Here is a 22490-nt window from a genome sequence, read left to right on the forward strand (position 1 = left end):
GGGGGGGGGGGGGGGGGGGGTTCAATGGGAGGTTCAAGGAAGAACAGAGTGAAAAGGAGGGTTTCTATCCAGGCAAGAAAAGTGCGCGTAAATTATAAAGCAGTGAATTGGACGTAATGAAAAGAGGCAGAGGTTTTTCTTGAATTCTCACATTCCAGAGCAAAGATTTAACAGAAAAACATGTTTTATAAAAACCTATATTGGAAAATAATGTCACAGATCAACTCAAAGAGTGAGCAGCTTTCTACCCTGATATCTGATTTGCAGCGATCAATCAACACATCAATCAGTCGATTTGTCCATCAACTTCTGCCTTTTCAGTTTCAACAGCTTGTTGTGCTGAGCAGGCAGGCCGTGACATACGGCTGTAATCCGTCCCCACACTGCATCATGGACCCTCCATTGACCCTGCAGGTCACAGGGTCGAGTCCCTCATCAACTCTGACACTGCTGTCAACATCAGTCCGTTCTTTGGATACGTTTTCTTTCCCACTCTGCTGGATTAAACGTCTCTGGTAGAACAGAAGAATGTCTCTGCTTACTGTTTGACTGATCACATGGTGAGACCTGCATCTCTGATTCTGGAGTACAATGATCTATCAGCTCAGAATACTCAGTCTGATCCATTTCAAACATTTGAAAGTGGTTCTAGGGTTTGGCTGCAATAGCTTCCCAAATGTTGACTCAATAAGAAGTATTATAAAGTCAAATGTTTAAACATTTAGAAGTCAAAGCAGGTGTTTGAAACCTGGTGTCCTGCAAAATAACATTCCCACACACAAAACCTGCAACCTTAATTATGTTTTGAGGAATACGTATTTATTGGACACAGTTTCAAACATGTGGTGAACTCGTCAAATTAACTTTAGGTTAAGAATGATTTGCTTCATTCTACGGAACATTTACAAATATTCATAGAATGTTGAGTGACAGTGTTGGATAGTGATGTTCTAAGTGAAGGCCTACAAACCAAGACATTTTGAAAATGACAAACAATAAGACGATGTAAGCCTTGAGTTCAATTACAGGTGTGCTGAAAAGTCTTTAACAGTTACTCTAACCGTATCAGTTACACTGTAAAAATTTTCGCTGTGAATTCACAATAAATAATTGGATAAGTTTTGCATGACTTTCACAGTAAGGATTACAGCAATATACTGTGAAATGTACTCACAGCAATTTGCTGTGATTTCACATCTGTGATATTACAATGCATTGTTGTAAAAGCACAACTGTATACTGTAACTTCACAGCTTCAATGACAAAGTAATTACTGTGATATTACAGTACATTACTGGGGAATTACAACCTTTTGCTGTACATCATTACAACAAGGCCCTGTACTTTTACAGTGTCTACTGTGAAAGTAATGCACAAGTTGACAGTAATTTACTGTGAATTTACAATGTATACTGTGGAAGTCAGTGGAATTGGCCAGTAATTTACTGTGCATGCAATGCACACTAAATTACTTTACAATCATTTACAATCATTGTACAATTAAAACCAACCAACACACAAGGTAAAGTCAATGTTAGCCCAATGGCATATTTATTTACAAAGAAAGGTTATTCAACATGAATGCCAAAACGTAACAGCGTTGTGCAAACATATTGTAGTGCAAAAGTTGTCTTAAGAAAAGTACAAAAACTGCTCAAAACTGAGCATGACAACTGCTGCTGCAAAAAATCTATGATGCCCACTCAAAGTCTATAAGTTTCCTCAAAAGGGTGCTCACATGAGGGTTCATTGTTGTCCGCTTCTTTGTTTTTGAGCCTCTTTCAGGATTGATGCCCAAGAAGCACCTGTTAATAAGCAAAGATAGTTTCAGTTTTAAATAGACTTATGTATTGCAGGCAGTGTTGGGCAAGTTACTTCAAATACGTAATGCATTATTTATTACTTATTACTGTCATTCAAAGTAATTTGTTACATTACAATATTACTGTCTTTGAATTGTAAGGCATTACACTACTTTTGCATTACTTTCATCAAAATAACTGGAAATATGGAATAGATCTTATTGCGTTCAATGCATCTCATTAAGACATCCAGTAGGAGGTGATGTGGTATGGCATAATGACTGAGCTAGGCTTAAGGCTAACAACAGTACAATATAATGGCCCCAGTTATGGCTCATGGCGCAATACATATTGTAATGGATATACTGTAACTTTAGGCAAATTCATATTGAAATCAATAGAGCTAGAGCCTACTACTGTATATTGTAACCTAACACCTAAAGACATGACAAGATGCACAACCCTTTTTACATTTCTATCCCTTTATCTTTTATTCACAGAGAGCATAGCATAATGACACATAGTTTATGCTTCATCAAAAAGTTTTTTCTCCGCTCTCATCCTCGGTTTGCTTTCTTTTAGTTACTAGCTTAATGTTAGCGTGGCACCGCGCTAGATGTTTCGTTAGATTACGATCTTTTGGTTTCGCACACAAAGTGCACTTAACTATAATGTTCTTTGTATCCTTGTCTCTGATGTAGGCCTACTGAAAATAATGATATTATGTCCATCTCGCGAATGTAGAGTCCAGTAGTAACAGGAAGTAAACATTTGCGCAGATTTTTTTCTCCTCTGCTAATCTCGCGGTGTTGGCGAATTTGTATAAAAACAACACACCGGTAGGTATTTGTTGGACCATAGTCAGCGTAACATGTGTAGATACCCAGACTGATCTGCAGAGCGAAATAGAATATGAGTTCGCAAGATCAGGATGGTCTCAACAGGCTAGCCTCAGGTACCTCCTTTGTCAGCATTTTAGACCTCAAGACAATCATTGAGTTGGAAGCCTATACTAAAATGTGAATTACAAGATTAAATGTGATCTTTATACAATACCTTTGAATGAACTCCAGCGTTGACGATCCAGTGGCAGGATACTCAATGTTGAAGACGTAATAGCTGCTGAAGAAAGCAGCTACTCCGTGTAAAAACAAAGGGTGTGGGCCCATTACGACATGTCCCTCGATGGATATAAGCCATCCAGAGGGCTTCATCATGTCACCTGAAATGAACAGATACCACATCATGTGTTATTTGCACTTTGAGATCTGTTTCAGATATAAAGTGCTATACAAATGTAATCATTATTATTATTTATTGTGGTCATGTAGATTCCTAGAATCAAAACAAAATACTGAGTTAGAAATGTCGATACAAGGTCCAAGTAACATTACCTTGAATGATCAAACAGGGGGTGCTGGGGAGTTCTGCAGTATTAACGTCCACAGCAGTGGCACATGGCTGTAACATAGTAACACACAATAGCATAGATTTAACATTAAAGGATAAATATTGTTCATTGGTCAGAGGTAAATCATACAAGGTCATAAATGGCGTCTAATGTAATCACTCATTTTGCATTTTAAATATTTGAATAAAAAATCTTACATCAACTTCAAGCATCAAATTCTCCTTCGGCTCTTTGAAGTATGACATTAGGAGCAACAGGATGCAGGCAGCCTTGTCAGAGTCTGGATCATAGCGGGCCAGAACATCGCGGATCTTGGGGTTGTCCAGTGTTGCACAGTAATCCAGGATGGTCTGTCCTCGTCGAGTAATTGCCTCCTGTAGTTTTTGAAGGACATCGACGTCCGTCAGGATGCCAAAGTGTGAGAATAGGCATTTCTGAGAGAAGAGAAACGGCCACTCCAGTTTGATCTCGGACATCTCTGCGGCAGGCTCTTTGTTAAGGTATTTCCGCAGGATGATGTATGTCTTTTTCATTATTGGTTCTGCTCTCTCTGCCCCACTCATTCCTTCCTCTGTGTATACAGACATATACATTTATTGTTAGTACCCAAGTAACAATTTGGTAGCCGCCACCCACACACAGTGTTCAGATCAGGACAAGTTTGCAAATTTGCATTAAACAAAATTAACCAAAAAGACAGTAGATGGCATGCCTGAGTAGATGTTGAGCAGATCCCTCTTCCTATTCTCCAACGTTGCCTCGGTCTCCCCCTCTGGCAAATCTGCTGGGCCCCACCTCATACACCTAGGGGTGGGCATCACAGGGTAACAATACTATCGGGGGCGGCTAAGCTCAGAAGGTGGAGCAGGTTGTCTCATGACTGAAGGGTCAGCAGTTTGATTCCCGGTTGTGACTGTCTAAATAGACCCATTCCACAGCAGTCATGTTGCAGTGTCATAGTGTTGTAAGCACAGGTGTATTTTATCAAATTAATTATGGTCAAGGTATTTTGTGTGTCACAGCCATGCCAGGGAGCCACTATGCACAATATCAGCACCCTGGCTCAGCTTAATCCTAAATGGAACAGGGCCATAATCACAGGTAATTACACCTGTGTTTACTACACTATTGACACCGCAGCATGCTTGCTGGGAAAAGGGTCCATGTCAAAGTGTCAATATAGTAGTCAAGAGAAAAGTATGTTTTGTCCTGTTTCAGGGTTGCATTCATGGTCATATACAATGCTTTCGATCAAAATGTTGACAGATTTTACCCGTATATTTCCACATACCCGTATTGGTCAACAGGACCTCTTGCCAGTCTGGCCTCTCCTTCCATTCCCGTTCGCGGTCTTCCTTGTCTGCGGCGTTGAGCAAGAGTATTATTTCTATTTTTGTACTCCACTCTCGTTTTTACTTGTTGCAGAAGAGAGTGACATCCGTCTCCAACAGTATCACCGTGCTTGCCAATGTCGCCAAATGTTTTTGGATGGTTCCTGAAAATAGGGGTGGGACAATTAGAAAATATGTCACCCTTGTGGCAAAAATAATCACGATAAACTATATTATTGCAACACGAAATATAAGTAAAAAATGTCCAACATGCATAACTCTGGTTTTCTTGACTATATTAGCTCTATTTAAACAAACCATGTTTACAAAGTCTTTACTTCTGCACCATTGTGACATCATAGAGGTGCAGGAAATGAGTCAATGAAAACTACAAACAGTTAAAGGGGGTCTGGCTAGGGATTAACTGACAGCTTGCACCACGTTAATTGTATTTTTTAAATTACAATTAACGATAATATTGATAATAGTCCCATGCCTACCTGACAATGCTTCTCACAACGCTGTGGCACATGGCTCTGGATGGGTTGCGGTCGTGCTGCATCATTTGGTCCACGAGCACGACCACGAAGGCCTTTCTCTGGTCTGGCAATGGTCTTTCTTCTTTTTCCACTCTAAGTCGAATGGCTGATGACACCTGGTCCCAGTTGAGACGAAAGTCCACATACCATGGTACGCCAAGCTGTGAAGGGCTTGACGTGCGTGGGGCAGTGCTTGGAGGGCTGGGCAACAGCTGATTTGGAGGCTGGAATGCTTGAGGAGTAGCCAGAGTGTTTGGAGAACTTGGAGCTGGGGAACTTGGAGCACTTGGTTCAGAGACCACCTCCATATTAAGAGTAGCAATTCCTAGAAGGCACAAAAACTATTTATTAATTAAGATAGGGCAAGATGTAGGGCTATGAGTCAATAGACTACGTGATAACCGTAGTCCTGCTCCAGTACTTACTGGAGGAAGCTCACACGTTGGTTTCCTGTCAACACTATTGGATGAAGTAATTAGAAGTTATTCACGCGAGTGCCATTTGTTCAAATGTGACGTAATGGGTTGGGAGAATACGGAAGTGTCCATTGACTCGTGTTAAAAGATCGCTCTGATAATGCCACTTAAAAAACCATAGTTAAAATAACAGGCAAATACACTAGTGGAATTACAAACTCATCATGACTGGGTCCGATTGTTTTTCACTGCCGTTGTTATCGAGTTTGGATATGCATGGAAGTAATTAGCTAATCAGCTGCATTCACTTCCATGTATTTCCAAATGTGAAAACAGCAGTGAAAAACAGCCCAGTTATGATGAGTTTTTATTCCAATTACTATTTATTATGCCTGTTATGCATTTCCCCAAACCATTACGCCACACCGAACAGATGGTGCATGCGTGAATAAGGTCTATAAGCTGTGCTGCACACCTGATATTAATCACTTCATCCAATAGTATTTGAAACCAATGTGTGAACTTAGGACTACAGTTATGCAAAGTCTATTGTCTACCAGTTGTGCCAATATCCTTAGGCCCTAGTTCAGTGACATGAAAGAGTGACAAGTGTAATGAGTGAAAAGATGAATTTACCGTCCTTGATGCCCTTCATTAATTTCCGACTTTGGATGGGTTTGATATATTTAACCAGATCCCTCTCCTCCATCAAGGCCAGATCGTCGACAGTCTCAACCCCAAGCTCATCAAGCATGGTGGAAAGAAGGTCATCAGGGAGACTTGGCAAGTAGGACCACACTGCTTCCTTGACCTAGTCTCATTAAGTAGTGAATCGTGAAACACTGTATTAGTGTTAACCGTTAATCCATGGGCAGGATTTGCACCATTTTATAGCCTATTAAAGATTGTCAGTTAAAGGAAAATTCCAGTATTTAGCACTTTGAGTCCCTTTCCTGGTTTGTTTAGGATGAATTAGAGTGTTGGACACCAAAATCTTGACGATTGCTCCTGCTCCGTAAATAACACGGATGGAAACCATAAATTGCGCCGATATCTTTGTTTTGGAACACCAACCAACACCACTGACCACTCGGTGAGTTGCACAGTTTTGAAAATGAACGTTTTGGGTTGTTTTAAGGACAATGTCGGACATGCCCATAGCCAGCCACTCAGATGGTGATGCAAAGCAAGGCAAAAAGTCAGGACAGGAGCAATCGTCAAGATTTTGGTGTCCAACACTCTAATTCATCCTAAACAAACCAGGAAAGGGACTCCCCTACACTGTATGCATATTTCCTACTAGTCTGTTCAATCAAAAAAGCAAATTAAAGACAAAATCAACTTTCTTCAAGGCTACCAAAAAATTAACTTAGTTTGCTATGACTACGTAGCCTGCTCTACTACTCACGTCTCTCCTCACGTTTCCAGTACCCTCTCTTTCCTCCCTGCTCATACTGCCTCTGGAAAAGAATGGTGGAGAGCAATAATGGACTGGACATGCACGTTGTATGCTGAAAGAGGATAGTAGTCCAGTAGATCTTCCTGCTTAATGCACACATAATTGTCTTGGGCCACTCCTAGGTCACAGTACACACCTGTGTCAATTAACTTAACAAAAGTATGTTTCTCCGAGACAAAATAGACAGAATTATGAACAACAATAACTAGCATAATCTTCCCCATAAGAAGCCCTTCGTCACTGTTCTCTAGTAAAATGTACATCCCCCTTCTGTAATCTGTGCCTTTGACTGTAACATAGTTACAAGCCACTGCCGACTGTGACTTGAATGGACAACTGGCTACAGATGCCCTGATCCTGTCATTGTAGTCCTCAACGTAAAAATCAGTCCACTTTTCTACTTGTACAAGAGGAGGGAACAAGTTTCCCGCACTCAAGTACGCTTGTAGAAGTTGGTGCCTCTCTGCCAGAGTTTTGCACAAATTCTTAAAATTGTGCAATTTGCGGGCACATTGTTTAAAAAATGTATGTTTGCTCTCAAACCGCAGTGTCCATAGTCGAATAAGTGGGCCAAAGTGAATGATGAGAGATGGATAGTGGCACAGATAATGGTGCTTTGGTCTGAGGGGGGCATTGGGGAAAAGCCTTGTCCTGTTGTCTATGTACTCCTCTATGAGGACTTTTAGATATGCGACCTGGCCCTCTGTAATGACCGGTGCACAGATGAGCTCAACCATCTCCCTCAGCTGCAAAATGATTTGCCACACCTCATTTTCGCAGGGATCTTTAATCCTGTCACCCACCATGAGTGGGAGAAGTCTAAGGAAACACCAGTTTTGAACTGCATGCCCACTTAGTTTGTTGCTGCCGGGAGAGAGGTCTGCTGGTTTGTCCTTACCATCATTACCTTCATATCTGAACTGGTTCTTGCACCGATTTAACTGCAGGTAAGTAAAATGATTCTCCTCAACTAAATGGCGAATATATAAAGGAAGGTCATAAGCTATGACTCCCTCAAATAAGTCATGGCCTAGACATGGTGGTAGGCCAGGCTGGCAAACATGGAAATGTGAAAGCTGATTGAAAGGAGAGTCAAACTTGATGCCGCATACAGACACAGTGGCAGTAGTTTCCTGCTCTTGCAAATTACTTGCGTATGATTGGGCTGTTCTTGTGGTACCACACGATAAAGGATTAGTCAGGAAATCATCTCTACACACCTCACAGTAGCGACAAAAATTAATAGACCGACTGAAGTTCTCCAAGAATCCCCCAATAGCATGGGATCCCAGGTTGTCTCCTGCAATGGCAACCAAAGAGCCCTTTAGTACTATGCCATCAGATGTGACTACACCTCTCTGCTCCAGAATTTTGAGGTCCTCAATCAGGGGAGCAAAAACCTTATTTACCCCAAAATACTTAAAGTCCTGTTCCCTACATAAGAGAACAAGTTGCATCTGATCTATAGAAGATCTATTGTGAGGCAAGATGTCAGTCAGGGTTAGGTAAACAGCTAAAACCTTGTGCTTTTTTTTCCCTGAGCCCAGTGGGTTGACAACCTCAAAGGAATCTTGGTACAGTATCAAACCAAGTGAGGAAGGGTCAGCTTTCAACATTGGATTACTTTGAAATCCTTCTCCATCCTTGACATCCTGATAGACAGCATCAGTAGATGGCTGCAAACGTGTCAAGGTATACTGTTCTTGTAGAGACTCATTTTTGAACAGTGTCACCAATGTCTCATGTATAGGCACATACTGAGCAAAACATTCTTTGTCATTTTCATCATTGCCCAAGAGCAAAGGCATGGGATGAACATAGTTAAAACACTCTTTAAAAGCAGCCTTCCTCTTTGCATCTGTACTGAGCCTTCCCCTGTTATAGAGTGTGAGTAGATCATCTCTGTTCATTTCCTCAATGATGCTGCTTATAGTGGCCTGAGGGATTCCGAGTTCTTTCAATTTCTCACTCAGAATGTTAAGTGAATTAGACAGGCCAAGTTCATGAGCACTTTGAAAGCCATCAATAATGGTTTGTATGGTGCTTGCCGGTAAGAGTAGCTTAGATTGCAATTTCAAGTAGAAAAGTGTAAGGTTCTGGAAAAATAGGTTTTCGTCCACAGCGAATGGCATTTCTGGTTCATTATGTTCACCAGCAGGTTCTGAATACGACTGACTGGGTCCTGGCAATGGCTCTGTAGTAATAGACTTGTCTAGAACAATGTCATCTAAAACTGAATCCTCTGCACATCTATGTTTCCTGGAAATATGTGAAGCAAAAGTCATCACGTGTCTGAACCTGCAATCACAACCTCTAAATGGACATCTAGTTTCCATTCCTCCCCTTATGTGCGTCTTCAAATGCTTAATAAGAGAGGCCAAAGTATCACACTTAAATGCACAAGCCTCAAGCAGACATTTCAAGGATGTGTCAGGTGGTAGAGCTGTTGTGTCAGGTGGTAGAGCTGTTGTGTCAGGCAGTATAGGCCCAGCAGCTTGTATGTAGGACCTATGCTGCCTATACATATGAATTTGCAGTCCCATGTGTTTTCTGTACCTCCGTGAGCAGTCAGGCACCCCACACTGGTAGTGATAATTGAGGGCATTACTATGCAGCTTTGTGTGCTGAACAAAGTTATACACATTATCAGACACATGCTCACATCCAACCAATTTACAGTGGAACATTGTGGTGCATTTTAACTAGTCACCTACCCAAACTATTTCTCCTCACTCTTAGCCTGACACTGAACAGGATGGTTAGCCTTGCCCTCTGATGACCTAGAAAGAAAAGAAAAAGGAGAAATTACACAAAGGCAACCAACAACACGAATTTCAGTAAATGCAGATTATGATCATGAGCATGTTGTAAAAAACATGAAATATATACATATTTGCAGGTTTGTTAAAAGAAATTTAAAAAAGAGAGAGTAATGGACATTTTTTGAGTTACATCACCTTTGGGTGTACTGCAATATTATCATTATCATTACTGGCTATTATCAATATGATTAAAACCACTTTTGCTCTCGGGTCATGTTTCAACTGTGGGTGATACTGTAATATAGAGCTGTCACTTTTTTTGAAAAATCAAGTTCTAACAGATATCTACTTTTAAATAACTATTAGCAAATGCTGTGAGAGAACGTTCTCTCACAGCATTTGCTAATAGTTATTTAAACTATCTTCACTAGTTAATTACTTAACTTAAGTTAACTACTTAACAACTATCGGCACACTTGCTAACAACATATGAACTGTGTCATGCGATAAACGTCCATTTGAAAGTAAATATTATTATTAGGGCCGGGACTTTAAGATGAATTAATTACACAAAAATTAACGCGACTTTTATCGATTTATAAATTGCATCATTTAGTGATAGGCCTACATGTTACGATGAGTGTATTTGTGTTGTCGTGTCTGTCATAACTTTTGGTTACTTGAACCGAAAGTTAGCGTCAGGACATGGCACGTAACACGGACGCACGCCGAATAAAAGTGAAGTGGAATGTCTCATCATTTCATAAATCACCATTTGCATTCGCGCTATTATACACGTCAAATTGCTTACCTTCTTTTCCGTTCGATGGCCGCCGGCAGCGAGAGGAAGATGGCAGTGAAGAGTTTGCTGTCCCGCTCTGTCAAAAACGCGGTCTGACGCATGCGCAATTTGGAGCACAGTACTCAACGGCTGTTTGGGTATTTTCCGTATTATTTGTTTTACTGTATTGCTGTGATATTACAGACCTTGTTGTGATATCACAGGGGTTTTTTGATTGCAGGGTTTTACTGTGAAATAACAGTTAAATGCTGTATAATCCAAGGATACTGTAGTTTTTACAGGTATTCTTTGTGATATTACAGGGGAACTTAATTACAACATGTTACTGTAGAATAATACTGTAAATCATTGTGAAATGCTGGTAATTATTTACAGTGTAACATTCAGAGAATGTATGAACTGGAAATCCTTTCTTATTATTTTATATTTTTTAACCATATTTCATATACATTTTTTGTATTATTCTTAAAATAATAAAATATTGTACACAGCTTAACATGACAGAAGTGAGGATTTGGGTTCTGATGCTTACTAAAGGAGACAACAAACAGGACAGCTGCTGTACAACAGGATGTAACAAAGGTGCACCTGTTGTCACTCACACACACACACACACACACACACACACACACACACACACACAGACCATTACGGAACACACGCTCTGCGCCTACATGATGTTGGGACATCACGACACTGTAAAACTGAGCGAGTATCCAAAGCACCGGCTCAGGAGTGTTTGATGTGACCACAGTGGGAAATGGGGAAGTGAAAGTAGCAGCTGGGAGAGTTCTGAAAAACTCCCAGTGGCAAGGACAAGAAAAGCTGTGAATAATGCTTTCAGTCTTGACTAAGCTGCTTCTGACCTAAATGAGTGTGGCCCAGAACACAGCTCACCCTTTTAGCACACTTAATATGAGAATAGATCATGGCTGATGAACACAAAGCCCACAGGTGGACTGGCACATGGTGCGCCTGTCTGAGGAGAGGTTATCTGAGTTCAGTCTTTCCTACTCTGCTTTTACTTTCCATCTGTTTGTAGCTTTTTTTTAAAAACAAAAAAGCTCAAATAAGTCAATTTAGCTTCAGCGGTCAAGCACCCTTTTCTTATTGTTTACAGTTTTTTACAATTGCTTAAACACAATTTTGGAAACCATCCTGGTTTATCAAAATATTTAACACAATTCACACAACCACACACCCAAACTGCAGAATACCTCATATATGCTGCAAAATGAAGCACCAAACGGCACACACTTCATTCATATTACCAGATTGTTGTGTCACCAACTACACACTGTTGGGCAAAATGTAAAGCACTAACCTCTTTAGTAAGCTTTGCCATAATACTAAAATAGTTCAAACTGTTGATAATTCGTTAGATTGTTCACATGCACAGAAATATTTGTAGATACACACACATACTGCCGTTATTTTTTATTTTTCACCCAACAAATTCACAGTAGATACATTGGCGTGAACAAAAATATGCTAACAAAAAACAGTAAACTGAAAAAGAAAATTACAGAAAAAATGGGCAGAAAAATATATATGAAAAAAAGAGGCGAGAAAAATACTGTAATTACGCAGCATCTTGCCGCATAGCTGGATCTGGCCACAACGCCTCATCCACATCACAGGCAATATCTTCCCTTGCCAGACATCGAAGGGAGAAGCGCCTTGAGTGCCTTATCCATCCCTGAATCGCACCCACATCAATTTCATCACATTCCTCTTCCATAGCCTGCAAAAGAGGCATGCGCACAAAGGGCTGCCGGTCATAAACCTTCCACCGCCATGCTGAACAGAACTCTTCTATGGGGTTCAAAAATGGTGAGTATGGTGGGAAGTATTGCACGACAAATGGTGGGTGGTCAGCAAACCAGGTTTGGACTGGGGCTGCACGATGAAAGCTCTCGTTGTCCCATACTATAACATACCTGTTTCTTCGATGCTCTGCATCATTCATACGCTCTGGTGGTATGAGAATATTGTGGAGTCTGTCCAGAAATGTGAGACAATGGGCTGTGTTGTATGGTCCAAGGTTGGCATGACGGTGTAGGACACCATGCGTATTGTAGATGGCAGTGCACATTGTGATGTTCCCACCACGTTGGCCAGGAACATCTATAATGGCTCTGTGGCCGATGACGTTCCTTCCCCTTCTTCTGGTCTTTGTTAAGTTGAACCCAGCCTCATCTACAAAGATGAACTCATGCGGGATTGCATGATCATCCATTTCCAGAACTCCCTAGAAACAAAGAACAGAAATCAGTCAATATACTGTTATCAGTACACTGGGAAACCATGTTGCATGTAGTGTACTGTAGTAAATATTGTACTCACATCCACATATGCTCTTCTGAGCTCTTTGTTTCTTTGAGAGTTTCTCTCAAAAGGCACCTTATAAAGTGGTTTCATACTGATTTGGTTTCGCTCGCGAACGCGAGCCAATGTGGACAAACTGACTTGTTGAATGTTGTTGAATACGGTGTTGTCTTGGATGATGTGACTTTGAATATCTCTTACAGTAATCTGATTTCATTACTTTTCAAAACCAAGTTTACAATGGCACCTGTACCCCGGTGAACGTGGCTGCGTCTCTCAGTCCTTTAGAAAAACAAAAAAACAAAAACATAGGGCACTGCAGCCTAAAGATATTTCCCCCACAGTAGAGTAAATTATACAGGAAACGTGTACAGTAAGTAAGTGTATGACATCAGCCATTCATGAAGTAAACAGGTGTCACCCAACTGATACACTATGAAATGGCGTGTACTACAAAGTGTGAAAGAAATTTTGGTTGCATACCTGTGCTCCAGTCTAAATGTCCGGATGACAGAGGCGACAGTAAAACGGCTCAAGTTGGGCTGCACTCTGTCCAGCCTCTCGCATTGTCAGCCCATGTTTGATGACCTGATCAACTAAGGTTGCTCTGATTTCATTTGAAAGTTGTTGTCTTTGGCCATGAACTCCTCTACCAGCTCTGCCCCTACCTCTCACTCTTCCTCCTCCTCTCATTCTCACCCTTCCTCTTCCTCTCTCTGCGACGTTTTCCATTGTTGTTGTAAAAAATAGATGCTCACCTGTGGTGCTTTTATAACTTGCTTACTTCCTGATTGAAGTGCTAACAATTAAGCATTGAGGTGTTTGGCCAGGTGGCACATATTTTGGCCAATTAGCTCATGAAGTGTTATTTTGAATGGCAGTGTTGTGATATGGCAAACATGTGACTTTATGTCAGATTGTTGTGTCTTATGCAGAGAACCGTGTTCAGTGCATTTAAAAAGTGCCATTTTGAATTGCAAAATGTGTGTAAAGCAGAAAATGTGTTTAGAGTTTTGGAGACTTGAGAAGAGGTTTTGCTCTCTGTGTGTCAGTTTAAATAATTGTGCTATGCATGTCATTTTAGTGTGTTAGCAACTGTAAAAAACTGTAATGCAACATTCTCAGGTGTGTGTGTGTGTGTGTGTGTGTGTGTGTGTGTGTGTGTGTGTGTGTGTGTGTGTGTGTGTGTGTGTGTGTGTGTGTGTGTGTGTGTGTGTGTGTGTGTGTGTGTGTGTGTGTGTGTGTGTGGTTACTCAGGTTGCACAGAGTAAACAGTGAATGCACCTGTGTAAATGACACAGAGAGAGCTGTTGTGTTTAGCTGGAAGGCCATCGGGGAATAAGGCATGTTGTGCAAACTGTGTCACCTGGAGAGACGTACATCACAGCGAGGCACCACCCGTCACAGCTGAGCCAGGGAAAGAACACACAGGCAGCTCTCCCACACCTGATAAATAGTAAAAACAGGACATGCAAATGTAAAATGTAGATATACTTTGAGATTAAGGACTGTCCAGATATAGTGTCACCACCCAGCTCAACCCATATACTGAATAACAGAAAGCCAATCCACCTGTTGGTTATTATTTAGATTGTCTGTTCAACTGGAAGAACTGTTGGGCAAGCCATCACCCAGCAAAACCACAAGCAGACAGCCTTCACAGCTGGAGCTGAGTTTGGGAGTCATGGGACGGTCTGTCTGAGAATGAGGTAGCTATGATGAGGGACGTGTACACTTAAGTAACATAACACTAAGCAGCAAATAACCTGAACTAACCTAATGAGTTGGCTAACGTTAGCTGAGATGAAGACGTTTACACTGTATTCCTGGGCACACTCAAGGTAAGCAGCCTACAGGATGTGCCTCGCTTGCTACAATTAATTTTAGTAGTTTTCCTCCCAGTATATAAAAAATATATATAGTTGACTTTGCTAGATTAATTGACCTTGCATAATTATTACATTTACATATTTACAATTATTAAACAAAATCCAACTTGAATATTTCCTAATTGTGTTTCTGTATACATTTTCTGAGGTTTTTCCTTTTTTTATAAACTGTTCAAAAAAACTAACTGTCACCCTCGCAATGCCGATTTTTAACAGAAAAAGGTGGTACGGTGGTTGCCTTTCACAATTGGGTGATTTTAACTCCTGTTTTAAAAACCATGAAACAGAGGTGTCACCACCCCTAGCAACTTCAACCACATCCCAGGAAACCTCTTGCACAGATGTGGCCATCATGCATTTCCACTTTGTACAGCGTTGCTGCACTATTGACCAACCACAAAATATTTGAAATACTACCAACGCAAGACTTACTGTCGCTGCAGACTCTTAAGTTTGTCATCTGAAATGCACACATGCAGTTGTGTCTGAAAGAGCAGACTGGTTGAGTTAGTTGTGTGATCGCTGTCTCCACACTGTGTAGCCACAACAAACAAAATGCTAGACCTATCCGGCTTATCTAATGAGTCTCTAGTTACCTGGCTCAAGTCCCCAGTCAGCACTGCTATAAACCTTTAGGGAAGTAGAGCCAGAAGGGCCACAATTAGAGAAGTACATGCAAAGGAAGCAAACAAAAAGACAGAAGGGCAATAGATAATGCAAACTCGTGTTTCCTGCTTTGTCCAACCAACTTTGAATTACTGCATGTGTTAACATATACATCATTGACTCAGCGCTAAAGACAGACGAGAATAGAATATAACAAGGTTTCTTAGAATAAAAAGGTAAAGTGTTTACATTCCTGCTCACACACACTAGCCAGACACACAGGGCACACCAAATTCTACTTTTAACCAGGTTATTCTCTAAACCTTAATCAACAGCAAACACTCTAACAAAGGATCTGTTCACACAAGTAGCACAGTCAAATTCATCTGCGAATTTTCATGAAACAGGCTAGGTTTTTCTTGAGCAGTGATGGCCAACGTTTCCCATCCAGCCCGCTTATGAGACCACTACAGTTGCCATGTACTTAAACATGGGGAGCAGATATTCTAGGTAAGATCAGTTTTTGCAAAGTTTTGGCAGCACACAACATCTTTCTCTCAGCTCTGGCAGAAGCAACACTGTATCATGCTAGTTAGCTCAGCCTCGTTGGACCAGCTCAGTTAATAAAGATAGTGTTTTTGTCAAACAGTGGGCTGATATTGTTCAACGGAATTTACCACAGTAAATACATGACCACCTGCCATAGTGCAGGGTACAGAATTGAAAAAAAATGTCAAAGTGTGTGAGATGAGCTATAATGTACATTTACTCAGGCCTATACATACATTAACATTCAATTAAACAATAATAGTCCGGTTAGACTAAAGTTCAATTACATTTAAAAAGCCCCGCCCCGACATTATCTGATGTAAAATTCTGCCTGATGGACAAATGCCGCTGATGACCCTCAGGGGTGTCTTTTTTCACTGAGGGCCACATACAGAAAAATATATGGAGAGATGGGACACTTATAGAGGTGAATATTGTCTCAAAAGTTAAGTTATAAGTTAGCAAAACAAATCAAATGTAGGTGAATAATGCTGTTGTTGTTTACATTTTAATGGCCAAGGTGCAGTTATATGTTTTATCATATCAATTTTAGGAATATCACATGTCTGTCTTCAGCGGAGCAGCAGCTGGACTGATATTTGAGTCCCCTGAATTATGTACCTTTGCTGATTGTCTGTTTCATTTTAGAGAGGGTGCTTTAATCTTTAAAAAAACTTTGTGTAATATCTCCAACTTTATGTTTCATTATAAATGTAAGCATTACGTAGTGATGGATGGATGGGTTTTCCCTCAGACCATGTCCATCATCTGCTTGTCATTAGAGTTCATGCACCATGTTGCCAATGGAAAGGCTACCATCAAAGATTCATACCTCTGAGCCCTTTGAAGTAGTCCCTGAACCAAACATTGTTGCACACATTACTGAGCAGAACAGTCACTTCCCATGGCAACAGAAAACACCATCCAAAGCCTTACACGCCGTTCAATATTCATGACAGAGAGGTGGTTCCCATAAAGTTTGGTACATTCAACCTCTAAAGAGACTCTGAGGTGGGTGTCATCCCTGCTAAACTCAGACCACAGGGCCCCTGTATTAAAACTGAAGCTTAAAGTAGCTTACATGTTGCCTTGGAAACCTGCCTGATGAGAAAGACATTTTAAAAAAAGAAAGAAAGAGAGAAAGAGAGAAAGAAAGAAAGAAAGAAAGAGAGAAAGAAAGAAAGAGAGAGAAAGAAAGAAAGAAAGAAAGAAAGAAAGAAAGAAAGAAAGAAAGAAAGAAAGAAAGAAAGAAAGAAAGAAAGAAAGAGGAGAAGATCTGTGTGTTTGAATGGAGGATCTCTCCTTGGTGGCGCCAGGCAGTCTGTCGGGCTGAGGGAAGCAGCGGAGCAGCGACGCGTCCGGGAGAGCAGAGGAATGTAGGAGGCACAATAACACCCAGCTGGAGGAAGAAGTGGCATAGGGACCGCCAAATTGGCCTGTCCCGGCTCCCCTGTAGCTGCAATCATGGCTGGGAAAGTAAAAATGCCTGTTATATAATGTCATAATTATAATGTAATCAGCCGGAAATTATGATGGGCTGAAATTATATTTCCTACATTTTATCGTCTTAAATACTAGTAAAAGGTTCATTCTTTGTCAGAAATGACACTTGTTGTAAATGAGTGTTGCATAAATATCATTGTGATGATTATCACATATCACAAAAAAACTTCCCATTTAGGATACAAACATCAGTTTGATCAGTGACATTATTCCATGTTGACAGCATCTCCATTTAGTCTTAGGCTAAGTCCTAAAATGAATAATGATTTTTTTTTTTACACAACCTAATTCTTTTGGATTTTATTTTGTATTGATGAGTGACATGGTTGCTGCCAGGTTACGTTTTGATCTTCACAGTTTAACTAAAGCATGTTTCTACTTCTAGAAAGAAGATCAATAGCTATACGCGAGGCTGTGCGTAATTACGCAGCACTAAAGATGCAATACGACTCTTATCAGCCGAGTTTATTGAGCACATTTATATCATTGCATCTGTTTGGAAAATCTCCGTTTGAGGCCTCTGGTACAGATGCAAATAAAGATACCTGAGACTTGTGTCTTTGTACAGCGATGGTTATGCGCAGTGACTGTATTGAATTGCCTCTCTCTCTCTCTCTCTCTCTCTCTCTCTCTCTCTCTCTCCCCCCCCCCACCCACCCACACACACACACACACCTCCCAACAGGCAGCCCACCGCAGCGCACAGAGAGACACGCCTTTTTCTCGGCTCGGTTGTCGGGTCGGTGGGCAGCGGGTGCCGGTGATTGACCAGCTCCTCTCCCTTATCTGTCAGCCGTCTGGCTTGGCGCCTCCCCTCTCCTCTATAAATGAAGGAAATCTATTCATTCGTCTCACACCAAGCCTGCTGAAGTAGGAGGAACTAGAGGCTCCACGGGATGTGTTGACTGACTACAATTCCGCCTTTTGGTTTCTTATTCCCCTCGATACTATACGGTTACATTAGAGTTGCTTTCGTCTTGTTTACAGCACCGTGGTGTAATCTGAAACACCGTTTGCTAACGTCATTGTTAGATTTTTTCGCTGTCTCTGAGCCGCCGTTGTCTAAGATGAAGGCTGTTACTCCAGTGCCTCCCCAGGACTCCTCCTCCAGCAGCAGCCAGCTCTCTCTGCAATGTCTGTCGAAGCAGAGCCTGAACATCGCCCGGTGCAGGATGGAGGAGGAGGACCTGTTCTGCCTGCAGTACGACATGAACGACTGCTACAACCGACTGAAGCGCCTGGTGCCCACCATTCCACAGGATAAGAAAGTCAGCAAAGTGGAGATCCTGCAGCATGTTATAGACTACATCCTGGACCTGCAGCTGGCCCTGGAGACGCACCCTACTCTCCATAAACAGCAGCCCCAGCGGACCGGGAGCTGCCCACCCCCAGCCTCAACCCCCAGCCGGACACCACTGACTGTGCTCAATGTTGACCACCACCAGGTAAGCTTTAATTAGCGGACACCACTTTCCATCCCTCGTTTCCAGCTGGATTTATCGGAGACACCGGCTCCAGACTGCCGTCCGCCACTCAAACTCAGACAAAGCGCATCATAACCGTTACGTGACATTGTCCTTTTACTGATAGAAAAAGATAGAGATAAAATCTAAATGCTTTACACCTCACATCACAGGCTTGAAAAAAATCATGCGTAAAAAGCGCATTTAGCAGGGGTAAGATTGCGCACTTGATTGCGGGATTTATGATTTGCATGATAATGGCAGTGTGTGTCAGAGGCCCACCTTATCCCAGGATTGCTCAAGTACCTCAGCTTGCAGCCCACTCCACTGCGCACAATAAGGGCAATTTGTTATTCAATAGGCTATAAGATAATTTATGATGGGAGATAGCCGGCTGATTTTCTACTTCTCTGCTGTATCATTTATTTTGCTGGGCTTTAGGCCTTGTATTTATTAAGTCCTAAACAATGAAAGCTCAGTAGTTTTACATGTTTCTTTTTCTTCTTTTTTTAGAGGACGTCAATAGTCAAAAAGCCGGAGGACTCTATTTTATGCCGCTGAGATATAAGCACTGCAATGGTAAGTTGACTTAAAATATATATGTATATATTAATGTAAATCAGAGTCAGAGTTGTTTGGTTTGTTTTTTAATCAAGGATACACATGTGACCAATATATGGTCATAGAAGCGTCCCCATTGATTTGATCATTGTAACCAAAATTGTGTAAATTGACCAGATTTAGAGTGCTCTGGGGAGGCCAGTATATGTCAAAGAAAATAATAATTGAGGAACACGAATTTGGCACCTACCTCAGAGGCAGCTGTGCTTTGCGCAATAACTGTCACTGGTGGAGCAATCTGAGAAAAAGAGAGGGTTAAAACCTCAGCTTGCCCTCTCTTTCATTCTTACACACTCTCCTTCCTCCTTCTCTGGCTCTTTTGTTCTCTTTCTGGCTGTTACTTCCATTCAATCTGACTTTAACGTTAGATTTATAGCATTGAACCTAAACACACCTGGGTCAGGCGTTATCCTGATCCTGGTGTCCCAGGGACTCTTGCCCAGCAGCCTGAAGAGCTGTGCTTGTTGTCTGAACTGGTTTGTTTTGGGTTGTTGATCAAGCATGGCCTCTGTTTAGTCTGTGGCGCCAGTCAGTCTGGAGCTCTGCAGCTCACCCCCCCACCTCTATTCATCCCCTCCACAGGTGTGTAGGCTGCACAGAGCCACTCCAAAGCCAGCAATGCTTCGCCAGGGACTCACACCCAACTGGAGGCACAATCACGAGGGGATTTCAAAACTGCTGCGAGGAATTCAACCCAAATCAAATCACTATATACGTTTTTTTGTGTGGCTCCTATGAACAAGGAGTTAGTATGTAGACTTCTGATTTCCCCTGTTTAAGTTCTAACTTCATCACTTCAAATGTTCTAGCTAGAGTAAAATATAGAATCCCTAGGCTGCGAAGTTTTGTTGGAAACCCGTCTCTCAACAGCTATGAAAACTGTCTGTGAATTGTGCTTAACTAAAATGGCCTCCAGTTTAAAGCTTTACTAAACTGCGAAATCCTTGTAAATGTTTTGTCATCTATTGTTTCAAATAGATGAATTGTGTGGACAGGGATGTCCTCCCTGGAATTATAAAATGTTTGATATTGTAAAGAAGAACAATTCTGTTTCGAGACAATTAAGAATGTACATATAGAGAAACAAATCTTCTATAAAAGTATGTGAAAGGAAGACTTATAAGCTTAAAATAGACTATTGTAATTACAAGATATTTTTATTAAAACCTTTTGTTGTCATTATGTAAATATTGTGTTTAAACTTTTATGTCTTTAGTAAATGAACGTGGTTATGCTCTGCCAATAATGTCCTCACATGGTGATATCAGCTAATTCTTTGCAGTGTTTTTGGAATAGTTCAATATGTAGCATGTCAGGCTCTAGCAGAGGTATGTGCACTGATCAGCCCTCCCTGTGTAGATACGTATGTGGTGGAGTTCAACTTCTTTTATTATTTGCCCTGCTCTGTTTTCTCTTCAGTTGTTTTGTACTCATTAACTTTGACAACTTTGACCCACCTGGAGCCATGGGTCGTTCTGCTGTTTGATCTGATAGAAAGGCCTGATTTCATTCTGTGACATTGCGCTCTTGTTAAAAATTTCATCTTAAGAGTGGCAGCACTGTTGACAGTGTTTACAATGCCTAAAAAATCTCTGCACATTTCTGTTATTTATGTGCAGTCAAAGCTTCTCCTTGAGAAGTTAATGATTGATACCAGGAAATCATTCAACTCTGGTTATGAATTGATGAAATATGTGAACATTAACAGACTCCTTTTGGACAACAACCAAGTGTTTCAGACTGGGGATTTCTTGAATTGAAATGTTGGAGAGTCAGCGGCCAGAGTTAATGTAAAGAGAAAAAAGAGCCTTTATTTTTCATGACATTGAACGCCGAATTTACCTCACCACCTTCCTGCCAGTGAGAGGGCACCTGTACATACAGTCTGCTGCACTGTGGACTGACCTTCACTGGCTGTGAGGAGTTGTCAAAACAATTAAAGTTTCCAGGAAGAATTGTGTCGTCTCAGCTTTTGTCTCAGGAGGCATTTAGGTTTGTTGCTTTCAGTGCCCACGCTGTCACATGAAGGAATGAGGAGAAAGAGGGAGACGCCGGGCTAAACAGAGTGCAGTATCTGAATTGTGTGGGAAGCAAAGGGTTGATAGAGATTCAAATGTTGCCAATATCAAATCATTAAACCTGTTTTACAGTATTTAGTGATAAAGCTTTTAGTTTTATTGGCTTTTATTAATTATGTCGCACACATTTTGAATGCAGTGATATAAGAAACCAATAAATCAGATTTGTGTTTAATTATGAGGTAGTTTTTATTATTTCTAAATGCTAAAATTAATATTGTGCAAAAAGGGTAAAGGTGAAATGGTGTATCTATGTTAAAATGATTAAGCTAGATTTGCTCTGTATTTATTTATATGAAATACAGGCATTTTGGTGAGAATTAAATTATTAAAATATTATAGTTCAAATAATAAAAAGATTCTAAATAGGAAAATAACATAAAACAAAACACACACACCCTAGATGGATCGAGTTATTTGTGGGATTTAACTTTGGACCTTTATTCTTGTTACAAAAGGAAAAATCATCAATGAACGCTTTTTCACAACGATGGAAAAAAATTGAGGAAGTTAAAAATACTAGCTGAATACAATATACTCACACTTGAGGTTGAGGCCTTGTCAGGTTTATGGGAGCATGAACAGCTGGATATCTTAAATTCTATAAATATTTTTAAAGACTTAAAAAGGAGGCTGATGTTTTTTTGTTGAGGATTCATGATGCCTTCAAAGTGTCTGAAAACGTAAAGCGTTCAATTATTTTCCTGATTTTCTTTTAATGCATTTTTTTTTTCATTAAATGAAAAGATAATTATAAAATGTGTCCTCAATACCACTACTGTACTGACATACAGTGTACACAAGTGTATCTGACAGTTTTGGATACGGTGAAAATCCTGTCCTGTCTGTCTTCTTTCCCTCGGAGAGGCAGGCTTTTTTTGCAGACATACTGACCCGGGTTCAGTTGTCCCCACATCAACCTGCTGAATGT

General features: G+C 40.8%; 2 protein-coding genes across 3 annotated transcripts; one reads left to right on the forward strand and one right to left on the reverse strand.

Annotated features, from left to right (window-relative positions):
* Positions 1-1679: 1679 nt before the first annotated feature.
* LOC134862216 (uncharacterized) lies at positions 1680-9990 on the reverse strand. 2 transcript variants are annotated; one of them, XM_063879983.1, is made up of 10 exons: positions 9673-9990; positions 6908-6959; positions 6136-6310; positions 5045-5408; positions 4505-4708; positions 3926-4017; positions 3411-3784; positions 3197-3263; positions 2859-3024; positions 1680-1805 (listed from the first exon to the last, which is right to left on the reverse strand). In XM_063879983.1, the coding sequence occupies exons 2-10, from the start codon at positions 6950-6952 to the stop codon at positions 1691-1693; spliced, it is 1602 nt and encodes a 533-aa protein (XP_063736053.1). In that variant the 5' UTR covers positions 6953-6959; positions 9673-9990; the 3' UTR covers positions 1680-1690. The 2 variants fall into 2 exon arrangements, with proteins under 2 accessions (XP_063736053.1, XP_063736054.1); XM_063879984.1 differs by lacking the exon at positions 9673-9990 and having other exon boundaries at positions 6908-6975.
* An 8165-nt stretch (positions 9991-18155) lies between these two features.
* id4 (inhibitor of DNA binding 4) lies at positions 18156-21436 on the forward strand. Its single transcript, XM_063879644.1, has 3 exons — positions 18156-18842; positions 19374-19439; positions 20064-21436. Exons 1-2 carry the CDS (start codon positions 18465-18467, stop codon positions 19419-19421), a joined length of 426 nt encoding a protein of 141 aa, XP_063735714.1. The 5' UTR covers positions 18156-18464; the 3' UTR covers positions 19422-19439; positions 20064-21436.
* Positions 21437-22490: the final 1054 nt, after the last annotated feature.

The sequence above is a fragment of the Eleginops maclovinus genome, chromosome 3 (assembly GCF_036324505.1).
Source record: "Eleginops maclovinus isolate JMC-PN-2008 ecotype Puerto Natales chromosome 3, JC_Emac_rtc_rv5, whole genome shotgun sequence".
Classification (NCBI taxonomy): Eukaryota; Metazoa; Chordata; class Actinopteri; order Perciformes; family Eleginopidae; genus Eleginops; species Eleginops maclovinus.